Source organism: Parus major, chromosome 4 (genome assembly GCF_001522545.3).
Source record: "Parus major isolate Abel chromosome 4, Parus_major1.1, whole genome shotgun sequence".
In the NCBI taxonomy this organism is placed as follows: domain Eukaryota; kingdom Metazoa; phylum Chordata; class Aves; order Passeriformes; family Paridae; genus Parus; species Parus major.
The window spans coordinates 18,186,618-18,202,022 of record NC_031771.1 but is presented as its reverse complement, the minus strand read 5'-3'; the positions used below and the strand labels follow the sequence as shown (position 1 = coordinate 18,202,022).

Genomic DNA, 15,405 nt, shown 5'->3' with positions numbered 1-15,405 from the left:
AACAAGTATCCAAACTTCCCACGGGTCATCCCAACATAATGAATACATCATCAATACCAAACACCATTTATTTCAATCTGCAGAGTACAGCAGTTTTGACAGTTCTAATGTTAGTCACGCTTACTGAGATTTTTCTGGTTTTGTTAATGAAGCATGGGGAACTAACAAACTCCTCAAAAAGTAAAGCAAATATAATGTTAATTCAAAGTTTAAAGATGTATGGATAGTTTTAAAAGCTACTGTGTTGCACCTAAATAAAACAGATGATATTGTAGTTATGATTAACCCCAAATTCTGTTAATAGAGAATTCAGCATGCCCAAGAGTCACTTCATGAAACAAACCTAGCAGTATATTGGGGTACTTTATTTCCAAAACTGCAATTTTTCCTTCCATTGAATGAGAATAAACTCTTGCACAAACAAATCTTATTCTCATCTCCTCTAAATCTCCCTGTTTTTTTCTTTTGCATCATAGTATAGGTCTTGAAGGAATAAGGACATCAGCTGCTTCTTTAATTAATGTAAACTACCATAAGGAAACAGTAAGAACAGCAACTCAGAATAATCTAAGTTTGCACACCTGGGCTCTAGCAATGTCTGTATTCTTCACTGCAGGCTAACTGCTCAGAGTCTGCAAAATGCCACCTCAGAATTAACTACCTGGAAGCCCTACACTACACTTACATGTGGCAGCCTGAGCCACTTTAACACTTGGCTGTTAATAATCCTCAACCCACCCTTTATCCCTTATTACTTTCAGAGCAACTTCCTTCCCACGGGCCCTTGCTTCATGGGAACCATACCGCCCATCACACTCCCACCGCTGCTCCCGCCCCACTTCAGCTTCCCAGCGTTAAATTCCTGACCTGTGCAATGGCACTCTGCAGGGCTCAGACAAGTGAGCAGGCAAGGAGGAACACTGGGAAAAGTCACCCTGTTGAAGTCCAGCCAGATACAAGCTCACGTACTAAGTTCCGCATGCATTTGTGTTGTGCGGACTTATACACGAAAGGTACATATGTTGTGTATGTATGTGTACATAACTATGTGCACATATGGTCTATAGTTACACTGATAAATGTAATAACCATCACATCACCCCAATATCATGTTTATTGCTTCCCATGAAATGTGTACAGCTGTACAATTAAACATAGCAACTTTACAGCACTCAGCTATATAAAGAGACTGATATAACCCTTCAAGTTGCTATTGGTTATGAAATTCAGACTAGTCTGCAATATACTAATTTATGAAAAATCAAATACTACCCCTGCACTAATGTTAACCTCATTTTAACCTAGTTATGAGTATTACATAGTAAGAGTTTTAACTAATTTTACCCTACAGAGGCAACAAGAAATACGCCCATTTAAACTGTATCCAGTACAAACTCAAGTGACTTAGTAAAACCTTCTTCAAGGAGCTGTGAGATTGTAATTTGTTCAAATCATTAGTGAAGAGATTAACTTTTCAGATAAACAGCTTTAGAAAGCAGTGTATTCTCTGTGTTTCATAAACTACACTTTATTTAAATTTAATTTCAATGAGTTTAAACTAAAGCAGGAAATTAGCCCTCAGCAGCCCAGCATTCATCTTCAGCATCTACAGGACAAATTAAAAACAAAACAAAACCAAAGAGTCCTCCTTGCCAAGGAACATAATTATGCTGTCTCATTACTGTTTTGCTAAAATAATTTAATTAGCAGCCCTCAGATACAGGAAGGAATTTATGCTACATCAGGAAAAGAAGGGCTTGGGGGGTGAATTGTACACACTGTTCTAGCATACCAGGAACATGGGTGTTGAATTCTTCTGGTAAAAACTATTGGCCCAAAGCTGGATTGGCATACCAGAACTAAGTTTTTTTTTTTTTTTTCCTTTTAATCCAAAGGGGGGGGGGGGGAAAAAAAAAAAAAAAAAAAAGCACTAGGCAGTCTAATACTTGCAGTCTAATACTTGCATACTCTTAACTGCAAGTAGGAAGACACAGCACAGCTGAGGAGCTGTGCTGAGGTGGAGATTGTGCTTCCCTGCCCATGCACAAATTAAAGCTCTGAAACCACACCAGCCCCCATCTTTCATTATGTTCTGCTCTTGTGGGCACTGACATTTGTCACTAGGGAATCCCATAACTGAGGCTCTAATAGGCAGCTCTTCAGGTCAATTCCTCCAGGCTACTCTGTGCGACAGCACATTTGATTCCTGCAATAAAGTTGTAGTCTGGGCTAATTCCAATGTTTCCTCTTTTAGATGGGAAGCCTGCTTACAGCAGGACTGCACTGTAGATCTCCAGGATAACAGAGGCCTCTACAAAAAAAGTATTACCCTTTCCTGAAGTTGGTTGTTTCACATGGCTTACTGCCTATAGTGCTTAACTGCTCGTCAGGTCAGTATCACAAACAAGAACCCTGTGCCTTTGCAAATCCTTGTCATGAAAGCCCTTGTACCATCAAATCAGCAGAGTGCCGTCCACATCCTCAGTTCAAATTTCTCTTTAGTGTACAAGTAACCAGCTGCTGAACAAGAAACCAAAATACAGTTCAGCTTTACAGTCCCTGAAATCCAGGAATAAACTGCTTTTCAACCCCTTCTTGTCTCAGATATTAACTGTCCTAATCAGCACACAGGCATATTTACACTTCTCCTGTCAATTTCAGCCATATAAAAAGAATTTTTCAGAGCTAAACTGTACTTTCATTTCACCAGCATAATCTGCCAGTGGATAATATAAGCCAAGACTAAATGAACTGGAAGGGTTTGAAACACTAGTTAAGATTAGCTAAAAATATCACCATGATGCATAAACCCAAATAGAAACCTGCTCCATCTCCCAGGGCAGTATCAATTCTGCCATCCCAACAGGTGTACAAAATAATTCATCTTTGTCAGTAAACTCCATGAAAATGCAGGAGGGAGAGGAGAGCTGTTGACAGAGGAAGGGCCATTCATATATAAATTATTCCACATGGCTAATCAGATTTAAAGGTGTCACGGTGCAGAGCCATCAAAAGCCAGTCCCTTCACCCAGAGATTTCCAGTGATCCTAGAAATTCAAGACTGCAATGTTTGTCACTATATTTTATGTGCAAAGTGCTTCAGCCATCTGAAAACAGTTTTGAAAATTCAGCCCACACTGAAAGACAAGCCTTCCCTGAAAACACAGTTGTAAAGTGGGAAACTAGTTAGACAGTGCTGGGTACAAAGAGCATATTTGTTTTGACTTAGTTCCTCAAATCCTTTGAACACCAGTTCAGAGCACATACTCTATAAAACACTCATGAGAAACTGGCACGTTCACTCAGGCACACATTGATGAACTGCTATTTACATCTACTGTCATTTAAATACCTTTTTATTACAAATGGTAGGATTTGTAATAACAGACACCACAAGATCCTCAAGCAGCTAAGAGCTGCTGAATAAACAAGGGTAACACGAGTGATTTTTCCCCACTGCTTCCCATCTGAAATGCACAGGCTCAGCCCAGTAAAGTAAATTGCTTGTTTCCTGTCAGCCTCCAACCTCTGCATTTCTATTTTCTGGATGGGAGCAGGGAAGGAAATTCGAGAGTAATTTCTTTCCTTATTTGAATAAACAAATGCAGATAAAACAACCATTTCAAATTAAAAAGTCCTCCCCATGCTAATTTTCTTGAAGCCTTCACACAAAGATTTATCTTCCCCTCTCTATCCCTCCCTCCCCGACCCCCAACAGTCCACCATGGGCAAGCTGAGCTCCAGTGTCTGTAATTAATGGCTTTGTCTGAAGGTTGTGGGTTGGCCACAGCATAACAGATACCCACATGCAGGAGAAGAATCAAATGCACTTACTCGAGAGATAGACAGAGGCACATTGAAATCCTTGCCTCCCTGAAGCCTGAATCCCCAGGGAGCTGGCCCGACCAAAGACACGCTGTAGTTGCTCATGATGTTTAGTATTCAAGGACCAAATCCAAAGAACTGATGCCTGCAGAAGAGGATTAGAGTTTAAATTTAAAGATGATAAAAAAAAAAAGGCACTGTCTGCAATTTTGAAAGCCTTCTTTCTTTGGCTGTATTCCCCTCCCCCCGAAACATCCAAAAACCCCACACCAGGTCTGCCATGACTTGTGCTTTTATTCCTCTTATGTTGTTTCCCTCCATAGCTTAAGAAAAAGCAGAACTTAGAGAACTGCTGCTGCTGCCTAGATGTTTGACAACTACTTTTAACTAACAAAACACTGTGTGGGGCAGGGGGTCAATACTGAGACAAGCATGAATTGATAGCATCCCTTAAACCAAAGTATGGAAGACATTAGCACTACTGGCACATTCACTTCTAAAAAAATTAATATCATATGCTGCCATGTCATCAGCTTAAAGCTTATTTCTAAACACAACAATGTCAAAGCATCACAACTTTGCAGTTAATCAGAAGAAAATAAAATTCCTGTGACTTTATTTTTATAGCATAGCTTCATAGTGGCAGAACAATGTCACAGATGAGACAGGTATCAAAACCAACCCCCAAAATAAAAACTGTGAACTAAAGCAAAATATCCACAGTCACATTTTAACACTAATGAAGCAAAACCCAAGCAACCCCTTCTCCACAAATGTGGCCAACAAATTACCTTTAAAAGGCAACTGAGATCTTTAAGTGCTGCTCAGCGTCAAAGATAAGGGCTTCAGTTCCACCTCAGATAAGTAATGTTACAATGACATCTTAGGTTGTGGATGCTGTCTATTTTTGTATAGTCGAAGCCCGGCAGGAGCACACCAGGGCGGGCTGGTGTAAGACTACACCGGGGCACAGCCAGATTCCATACTCATATAGGGACATTTAAGGTGGACCTTCAGCTAAGCAGCAGCAGGCGGCTGCAAACCCCACCAAATTCTGAAAAGCCCGGTTTTAGCTGCTCGTACACTGCAGGGGAGCCACGTTAGTTTCTCAGAGGCAGTGGGTTTTTCCAAATGCAGCCCACCCAAAAGGAGCATGAGAGCAGGGCTGCTGCAATCGATGCAAGGATGTCACTCCCCAAGAGAGCCATCCACACTGCACATTTCTGGGTTCACCTCCCAAAGCAGCAGAGATCCACTACTCAGACTTTTTTTCTAAATCAAACTATGAACATTATTCACACCGACGGCCCCCCAGGTAACCAGAGCACGGCTACAGGCATTAGGCAGCACAAGATATATATATTAGGAAGCAGAATTTGTAGCTTGTATCAGCGGTGCCTGGGTAACTGGGCCATTCCCAACCCACCACTGCCTGCTGGCATCCAGAAAAGGGGCAGCTCTGACCCCAGATGCTGACTCAACCCACACTTAAAAACCCCAACAAGCACCAATGTACAGAAGGGGAAACACACAAGACTGAGCTCTCCTCTAGCTAAAGAGGAAGAAAAGTCTCCGACAAGTTTGAGCTAGGATTCTTAGGAGGCTTGCTCACCACTAAAGCGAGAACTAAGCTGTTTAATTGCCCTGTGCACAGAATTCTTTCAAAAAGAGGATCTGAATTAGTCACAGATTTCTTTCTACATAAAAAGACTCACTCTTTTCACTCCCGCTAAATGAAATCCTTTGCAGTGACAGGTCAATGTAAATTATGAGACTGCAAGGAAGCAAGCTCCACATAGCGATCAGCACCCTGTGCAGCTGTTTCACACAGGTGAGCAGGCTTTACCTGGCAATTGAAACTAAAGTACCTGTGTAGCTTTCTTATTTTTATTTTTTTTAACTGAGAATCAGCTAGTTACAATTATAGACCAGGAAAAAGAATAATTTCTATTATGAATTGATACAATTCTTTTTCATTTGTAGCAAGTAGAAATAGGGAAGAAAGTGCACGCTGAAATACCGTGCATCCCACTCAACATCATTCATCTTTCCTTTGTCACTCCCTTAATTCCAGTATATCTGCATCTCTAGCCTGACAGATACACCAGGAAGGAACAGCCAACAAAGAAGACCCATTCCGAGTTTTCTTTAACAAATTTCTTAAAATGTGCCAGGGCAACAGCTAAAGGAAAACACCGCAAACCACCAACCTCGCTTCACGTGGAGAGCACTGTGCTGATAAATCAGCTAAGGGTGAAATTGTGCAACTTTCCTTCAGACGATCGAACGCTTGGTGGACCTGCGTCCGGACGGGGGAATTTCAAATCCCCGGCAGAGCTCCGGTCCGCACCGCCCCGGCCCCGCAGCACCAGCGGGGCCTTCCTGCCCCGGGACAGCCGTGCCGGAGGGAGCGGCGCGGGCAGCGCCAGCACCAGCCCCCGTACACCCCAACACGCCCCTCTGCCCACCTCCCCGGGACGAGGAGCCAGCCCCACGGCCACCGCAGGCTGGGGACCAGACACCCCCACCCCCCCAGGGGCGCTCGATCTCGGCTCCAGGCGCTCCCACAGCCCCAGCCGCTCCAGAGGCACCCGGCGTGCAGCCCCGCGGGTGCCACAAAGGGAGAGAGGCACCCCTGAGCCCCGAGCAGCCCTACGGGCAGGGCAGAGCTCGGCTGAGGGCGAGGAGCCCCGCAGGTGTCCCGCAGCCCGGGCTCGCGGAGGCGCTGCCCCGGGGCCGGGCCGCGCCCACGCCGCACCCCGGCACCCCGGCCGGGCGCCCCGCCACCACCACAAGCTGAGCGCCCCGCTTACAGAAGTTAAATGATAATAAGCACCGAGCACCTTTACAAACCGCGCATAGCCTACTGACTTTTTGCCTAACTCCCCCCACGGTGTTTTTTCTGCCGCCCCGGCACTCACCCGGCGGTGCGGCACGGCGCAGAGAGGCGAGGACACCGCGGCGCGTCTGTGAGGCGGCAGCACCGTCCCCCCGCTCTTGTTTTCACTTCCGTCTCCCGCCGCTCCTCCCCTGGCCCGGCCCGGCCCAGCCCAGCCCTGCCGCCGCGGGACGGGGCTGCGGGACGGGGCTGCGGAGCGGGGCAGGGGCCGGAAAGCCCGCGCCGTGCCCAGGTTTGCTGCGTTGTTTGATTTGTTTCGGTTTTAACAGGGGAGCGCTCGCTTTCAGCCCGCTTGGATTTACGCACACGCAGCTGCGGGCGCACCTGTGAAGCGCAAGGGCGAGCGGGAAGGGGCCGCTCCCCGTGTGCCCGCCCTGAGGGAAGGGGCTGCGGTGCCGGGCAGCGATGGGGGGAAGCGGCGGGGGCAGCCTGAGGCCGAGCAGGAGACCCTACGGAAAGAGGGAGTTTGGTTGATTTAATGTGGAGTAGCGTGAGGAATGACGGGGATGTACTCGCCCCCTGAGGACATCAAAGTGGGGGAACGGCGGCGAGGCAGAAGAGCTGTTGGAGCTAACAAAAGGCTGGCACCAGAACAAACAGGTAGAGAGTAACCATGCATAAGTTCAGCTCCGAAATTGGAAGGGATCCGCCAGAAATTAAGGTCTCTGGCACAGCCTCGCTGTAGGAGTGGGCGCATGGAATGAACCAGGCTCTAAGTGATGCTTCATCGGATTGTTATTGGACTAATTCGTTAGCACGGAGACTGTCCAGCTGGGAATCCATGGAGCGGGGCAGAGAGAGCCCTGCTGGGTCTGCCAGCGCCAGCCACTGCCTTGGGAGAGGCAGGAACAGGGCAAAGATGAAACAGCAGCACTTCGGAATCACTTTCAGCTGCACGTCACAGCTTGGTGAGGCTTGAGGTGCCTGCCAAACTTCACGTGTGACAAGTCATTACATGTAAAAATGGCTGTGAAACAAATGTCCATCCAGTTAACAGTACCATTATCTGTACGATTCAAAGGATTTCAGTGCCATCCTCAAGCATGGGTTTACTGTGGAGAAGGAATGTAGAAAAAAGCTTTAAATTCTTATTTATCACCATCCAACACAACAGGCAGTCCTCATAATGGACAGCCCTGCCTCACCCCTCTGGCCCCAGAGCACTGTCCCTTGCTTTTATTGTCACCTGCACAGCCTTGAGCCTGGTTTTGGCCCTTCTGTGCCCATTGCCCTCAGGCTGGAGCTGATGCTGGGTTACAAGACCCCCTGCCCTAGGTGCCTGAAACTAGGGCCTCTCCAATCCTCTAAGCCCTGGCTCAGTGAACCTTAACAAGGGTATTTTAACAGTGTCCCACTGAGCTGTGTGTCTTCTCACTTGCCATAACTATGACAAGTGCACCTCAAACAGCATCTCAAAAAGAAAAGCATCTAAACCTCCCACTGCTGTAGCCAAACCACTGTTTCAGAAATCTTCCTTCCTTAGTCTGCTCTTTTCCTATTAAGTCTCTCCAATCAGGCAAAACTAAAAATCCCTGTTACACAAACTGACTCTCACAGGATTTTAATTCATGGAAGTAAAAATTACCCAACAGAGGGATTTTTCATTGTGTCACAAGGGCTGTAGGTCACTCTCAAGCTGTTTCATTTATTAGAGTAGAAAAAGCTCCAGGACCCCACTCCCCGGTGTGACTGGCGTGATATCTCCAGTGTCAGCACGTCCCTGTGCTGACTGCTTGGGTAGCAATCGGCTCTCAGCTCACCAGAGCACACAGCCTTTGGTCCTGCCTGCTTTTGCACTTTGCCATGTTAGTGAAAAACATCCTTTTCCACTTCAGCTCTCCCAAAGCCTTCAGCTTTTCCTGTTGGGGAAGTAGCTTGCACATGCAGCATCTCAAGACAGCATTACATTAATTCACCATGACTGAAGAGGAACATGCAGAGAGACTTTTGCTGGTTGGTGTTGCAGCAGGTTTCAGCCCTGGCGAGCCTGCATGCAATCTGCACCATACCCACCCATTGCAGCAAGGCCAGTGCCACTCCCAGCTCTAAGCTGGCAGTCTCGTCTTTTTCCATCATCACTGTGCTGTGGCGTGATCGGTTCGTAACAAATGAATCTGTTTTCCTTTGCCTCCAGAGACAGGGAACAGAAATAGAGGCAACTCATTAGCTCGAGATGGCTCCATTCTTGGTCACTTTTCAAATATTCTCTTTGAAAAAAAAGCTTTTCATCAAAGATGAATAGCGAAATCAGAGATAGTAAGTTGAGCAAGAAACCTCGGCAGCAGCTTGAACTGTGGCCTGCCTGTTCTTCCTACCACTACCGGATTTTAGACAGAACTTGCATTTTTCCCTCTGAACAAGGAAGGAAGGAGTCTAGAAATTAATTAAATGCAGTAGTCAGCTAGCCAGGCAGATACAGCCTATCTCAGAATTACTCAAGCACTTAAGTCTCGTTTAAATGCCAATGAAATAAATGCCTTAGGTGCTGGATAATGGGCACTGCAAAACTGACAGAGAACATCACCTGCAGTGTTAAAGTACAAAAAGACATCTGTAAATGGAAAAAGTAGCCCATGAATTATGAACAGATTAACAATGCACAGTCGAATTATTCTTAATTAAGTAGCACTTAATGTAACATTACCTTTCTGTGTGCTAAGGCATTGAACTACAAGTTGTGCTTTTACTGCACTGCTACTTTCACTTTTGCTTTTCTTCCAAAGGTAAATCTAGTGTAAATATTTACACTCAGCATATAACTCGTGTTCAGCTCAAAGTAATTCTCTCTCTAAAGAGGTTAATGTGAATATCATCTAGAGCATAACAGCTTATTTCTATTTCCAGATAGCTCTGTGGCCAAAAAATACAATAAATTAGATAATTTCTATGTGTTTCTGAGAAACAGGGGCTGCAGTCAGCTTTTGATAGGGCAAGCTGTTACACTTTGGTCACAGTGAAGCCCAACCCACCTAGAACTGGTATGACAGAAAAGCTTTTATTTTTATGTTTGTTTGGTATTTTGTGGTTTTGTCGTTTGTTTGGTTTGTTCTGTTTTTCTTTTTCCTGTCCCTGTTTTGGAAAGATACCCAGTGCTGAATTGCATCCTCTCTCATACATCCTGTCCACCACAGTAAGTCCAGTTAGCCCAAAGACTTCTGGCATGGGGGGAGCCATGGGCAGGGGTTCAGGATCCAGCCAGCTGGGCAGCTGCACCCACACAATTCACTTTGGAACAGCTTTGTCAGCCAAAAAAAACCCTTATGGTCAAGTTTTCTCTTACTTGTCACCTTTTTTTCCTCTCCTCTTAGAGCCCTGTTCTCCCCCAGCTGTGCTGGCCATCTTCACTTGTCATCAACCTCTTGTCTCACTGAGCATATTTTCTTGTGTTACTTCTTCTGTAGCTGTGTCCTCCTGACAGCAGTTTGTGTCCCATCTCAGAGACCAAGACAGATTTTAAACCTGCAGTTTTCATCAGATTGAAAAGTTAACAGTGTTGGTGTTCCCACTCTAGCCATTGTATAAACAGATTTATTAATTTTTTTTTAATTTCTGATTTCTTTTTATTTTAGCTAATCAAGCCTTCATTAGTTTTTCTTTATTGGTGCTTTCCTTTGTAAAGTGAAAGTAATATTTACTAATAAAACACTCCTTATTTACAGTGTCTCTACAATCTTGCTAAATTGTGTAAACAGAGGAAACCTATGTTATTACCGGACTCCTTTGTAGTGACTGAGCAGACACATTGGAGCCTGGTCATTCCTAGTTCCTAAGCTAGGAATATCTGTTTCGTTCCCTCCTCCTCAGGTAAAAGAAGGACCACCAATGTGGATGCCACAGCCCATGCCACAGGTTAAACATTTCTAGCTTGTGACTCCAAACCAATGAAACAGAAACTAAACCTCTTCATTCCAGGAAACACAATTAACCTTTTCAGAAGCTTAAGGTTATCTCCTTATCACATTAAACATGGCCCATTTTAGGGACTGAAATCAATCTGAAGCTTCTCAGAACGTCACAGCCTGAACAGCTTCATCCTTAGCCCTGCTGTGAGGCATTAGCCTCATTTTACAGATGGTGACCAGAGGCAATAAACATTTATACATGCAAGGAATCGACTGTCAAGGAATTGAAACCAGTTCTTCCAAATTCCTTCACAGCTACTAACAACTGACTACTGGATTACACTACCCCAGGCTGACATAGCCCTCCCAAATAGAGCAATACATGGGAAGAAAAAAGGAGGGAAAAAAAAAATCAGACTTCATATTTACCTTTTTTGACAGAGTCAAGCAAGTTATGGGAATAATGCTTTCAATTATTCCTGTTCTTAGCTCTTGAAGCAAGCTGCCTGCCTTCATTTCCTTTTCCTTAATGGCAAGGAACGGTTAATGCAGAAACCTGTGGCTTGGTGTGGTTTAATTACAGTCCATCAGTAATTAAATTACAGTGCAGGAAGGGTTTGCTGAGTGATGTCTTTGAGCTATGTTTGAGATCCACCATGAATACCAATTAAGTGGGGTTTGGCAGGTAAACAGCCAAACTTTCAGAGTGATCCTTGCACTCCTGGATCAGGAGGATCCTGATGCAATTATTAATATTTATATTAATTTGCCTTGGGAGAGGAGGTGCAGCTTTGCCTGTGGACTTGTGCATGATAGATTGCCTTGGCGAGGGAGGGAGAGGTTGCAAGCTGCAGCAAGAAGAGCCTGGCAGGTCGGGAGCAGCCTGGCACAGGGGTTTGGACAGAGGGTACAGCAGGGGAGCAGGCAGCTCCTCTGCTTTATTCCTACCAGCACCACTCACTCACAAAAGCACAGGCTTTTTATAGGGTCTGTTCTGCTGTTCAGCCTGGGCACTCAGCAGATGCAGTTTGGGGCTCCATCACCACAACCCCACATCATGCTCAAGTCAAAGCCTTTCAGCCAGTTCACACAACTGAACCAGTACAAGAATGAACATAGTCCAAGCTAGTGACATCCCACTGTATCAACAGGTCTTGCAATACCTTTACAAGTGTTTGTAAATAAACTAAGGGTAAAAAACCCCAACTTATATTTTCTGTTATGTTGACTTAACTGCCCTGGATTTTATGACTGCTTAAGTAAAGCTGTACAGAAGCCTGTGCATACAGACAAAGCTCTCTAGGCCTTTGTAACCACCTCTAGAGTTGTTTGGGTTTTTTTCTCCAGAGAAATACAGAACAGGCATGAGAGCAAGAAGATCAGAGAACATGTCCAGGTCTTATTTTAACTTCTGCCCACATAAAATATTATATCACCGAATAGCTAGTCCCACAGTAAATAACACACAGATAAACTTTACTGACAGAGGAGAACAGCAGGGAAAAAAAAAAAAAAAGAAACAGCCATCAGAGAAGCTTGTGTTTATACATTTTAAAAGTTGGAACCAAACTTGTATGCACCAGTGTCATATTTATGTGAATGTTTTGCGGTGATTTATTTGTGAAAACACCAGTTCCTTGTTGACTTGGCAAGGTTGGCTGCCAGATAGATCTGGGTGTCACCCCCAGGAAACTGAAGCCTGCATTGTGCTGATATTTTTGGTCAAAATTCTGTGCATGAATCAAGATGAGCAAGGGGGACAGAAGGGACCACAGGTACACATAAGCATCCCTCACTGTCAGAAACAGTTGTGCCCTCCCTGGGAGGATCCAGGAGCCATCAAGCCTGAACCTTTTCCTCCTGAAATGCTACAGCATTTCTTCCTAACTGCATTTGCATCTTAGAAGTGCTTGTGCTTTTCTGGTCCCAGCTGTTCCCATCCGAAGGCTGTTCTTGCCCCTCTTTGTTTTAATGGCCAGCAACCTGCATCTTATTTCCAGACTAAGTTTAGTCACATATGGGTTCAAATAGTTCTCCCTCACTGCTGTTTGATTCCTGGGTATTTTTAGAGGGAAACCGTATCCCCTGTCAACCTTCGTTTTCCTGGGCTGAACATTTGTAAGGAAATGTTTGACTTTGCCTCCATCTGTAAGGAAAGATTGTGGCACTCCTGGTGATCTCAATAGCCTTTCCTTACACCTGTTCAGATTTGTATTTTCCATGGCCATGAGACATCAACATCATATGTAGTGTCCTAAGGACACCTTACTAATGTCATTGTCTGCCACGGATTTAGTGTTTGCACTGGAAACATTTTGACTGACAGGTCCCAGAATGACATTTCCTTCTCCAAAGATAATCATAACAGTGCTCCAAAGTACTGGAGAATTGCCCAGTTGATTAATTTTTTTCCTATTTTTTCTCCCATTTTCAGTTTACTGATAAATTATATCCATATGTGTGCTTTTGTTATCCATGTTTCCAAATTCAACTCTGTTACAATGTTGTTCTTCATAACATTTTTCAGATCTTCCTCAGCCTCCCAACTTTTGTCATCCACAAATGTCATTAGCAAACTTGCAGCCTTTGTGCCTAGTTTACTGTGAAAATATTAAGCAGGAAAGCTTTCAAGACCTTTTAATTTTATAACCATATATTTATATAATTATATACAAATACATAAACAAACTCCATTAACTACCTTTCTGCCTCATACTTCTTGTTGCAGTCTTCCTTCCTACAGTCTTCCTGATCACCTGGCACAAAAATGATGGCTTTGGCAATGCAGCTGGACATCAGATGCTGTCCTGAAGCCCAGATGAATGAAATCTGACACATTGCCTTTGTTTATAACCTCAGTGACAGGACAGCTGTGAGGTTAGTCTGACACAGGCTGCCCTTGAGAAGAACAAGAAGCCCTGCTGGGAGGAAAGTGCAGAAGTGCTGCAAGCTCTGTCTGGAGAGATGTTCAGACCAGAGCCACAGGAGTCAAGAGCTGCTAAGAGGTCTGAGTGAAGATGGAAACAGAGAAAGCCAGTATTAAATTATATTTCACCATGTCTTAGATGCAAAACATTATCATGCCAATGTTTGCAAGGCAGCAGAAGCAGAGCACTTATCAGTGTCATAGTCATAGACCAGTTTTGGTTGGAAGGGATTTTAAAAGGTCATCAAGTCCAACCCCCCTGCAATGAACAGGGAGACCTTTAACTAAATCAGGTTGCTCAGACCCCTGTTTGTTTCAAAACAAGATAGGGAACAAAAGAAAGATGGAGAAAACAGTATTTTAGAATTTAAGGCCGTTAAAGCAAGGGTAAAATACTCTCTTAGACAACTTAAGGAAAAAGGAAAAGAAAGAAAAAGTTGTTGTTGTTCAAGTATTTCTTATCCATGCTTCCTATGAGCAAGGTGGTCACCTAACATGGATAAATCAAAACTGTGGATATCTCAGTTGGTCTCTGAGCTTCTTACTATACCCACATATGGAAAAACGTACCAGCCGCTTCCTGTAGAGGTCAGGCTATATATAAACAACTGCAAGTGAAGCAGGACCTGATGCCATTGGCTCTGGGAGCTGCCTGTCCACAGCATCTGTGCAGCTGCAGGTGGGACATGGAGTCACATCAATCAATCTAGGGTTAAACAGGAGCTGACAGCACTTTGGAGGAACATGAAGTGCCTGCAATCTATTAGCTGGGCACAGGCCTGCACTTTCCCTCTCTTTGCACGAGAGCCACCCTCCAAAGCACAGTGATACAATCCCCTCACTCTTGAAGCTTTCATTCTGAAGAATACATGAGTGGCAGAACAGTGACATCAATCATTTTAGGCACCGTGTGACACGGGTTGCACAGCAGTACCTGCAGTGTCTGTGCTAAGTGACAGAAAAATATATTAGAGACTAGTTAAAGAAACAGCTTGAAAACAGCTTGAAGGAGAAAACAGTGAAAATGAGAGGGGTAAGAGTGAAAAGTTCTAGCCACCACCTATTGCGTCTAAACTCATATTGTTTCTAAAAATACAAAAGCAGAAAGCTGATGCCAGAAAGCTTTCAGCAAGTAAAGGGCCATGCTGGTGCCCAGTGTAAAACTGAGCCTCCAGAGCTCCAGGATTGAATCTGACAGCCATGTCCTAATGCCACTGCTGAGCTCCACCTCAGCTTGACCAAAACTTCAAAGCCTATTAAAATCAAGTAGGAAAAGTAGGAACTTTCTGTGGCTTTGGCTCCTAAGTTTAAAATTGGCTCTGCACTTTGTCTCGCATTTCGCCTCTTCCCCAGCCCTGTAGCTTGATACCCCTCGTTAGCCTGCTCAGGATGGTTTCTGTCCTTCTCTCTGGAGAACATTTGTCACCCTGGACTGCTCCAGCCCCTGCTTATTTTGCCGAGAAGGAATTTTGGCAGCAATTAGCTGAAGTGAGTTTCGGGACCTTCAGCCTGTTTGTTTGACCTCTGGAAGGAGGTGGCTAATTCAAGGACAATGGAAGCTGTCGTGTTACCTGTTTCCAACATGAAATCAATCAGGGAGAGCGGGAGTGAAGTCAGCCTTTCTGTTTTGATAAGAGGGTGTCCAAAGATCCCTGGAATGAGTGGAACTCCAGCAGCCACTTGGGTCCAGGGCCTCCTGGCCTGCTATTTATATACCCGGGGGCAGGGCTGGGGAACAAAGTGGTTCTTCTGCTCCTGTTTTATTTTTGTTTGCCTGACACTGAAGGGGAAAGGCACAGCTCACAGCTTTTATCATCCAGAAGTATGCATGGGCAATATTAATTTCTGTTTTCCTTTACAGCAAAAAAAAAAAAAAAAAAAAAGAGTTACCAGTGTAGCCTTATATCATATAT

The 15,405-nt window shown here is 44.6% G+C and overlaps 1 protein-coding gene across 6 annotated transcripts in view; it reads right to left on the bottom strand.

Annotated features, from left to right (window-relative positions):
• The window catches only part of PDLIM5 (PDZ and LIM domain 5), a 131,338-nt gene extending 116,149 nt beyond the window's left edge, over positions 1-15,189 (bottom strand). For 3 of the 6 annotated variants that reach the window (XM_019006393.2, XM_019006396.2, XM_019006399.2), the window contains exons 1-2: positions 6,747-6,851; positions 3,835-3,970 (exon numbers count right to left, since the gene is read on the bottom strand). In XM_019006393.2, the coding sequence (XP_018861938.1) occupies positions 3,835-3,930 (96 nt within the window). In that variant the 5' untranslated portion in view covers positions 3,931-3,970; positions 6,747-6,851. Of the gene's footprint in view, positions 1-3,834; positions 3,971-4,616; positions 4,725-6,035; positions 6,158-6,746; positions 6,852-15,063 lie in introns of those variants that run through there. The other 3 variants (XM_033513380.1, XM_019006395.2, XM_019006394.2) reach the window with 3 other exon arrangements.
• Between the last annotated feature and the right edge of the window lie 216 nt (positions 15,190-15,405).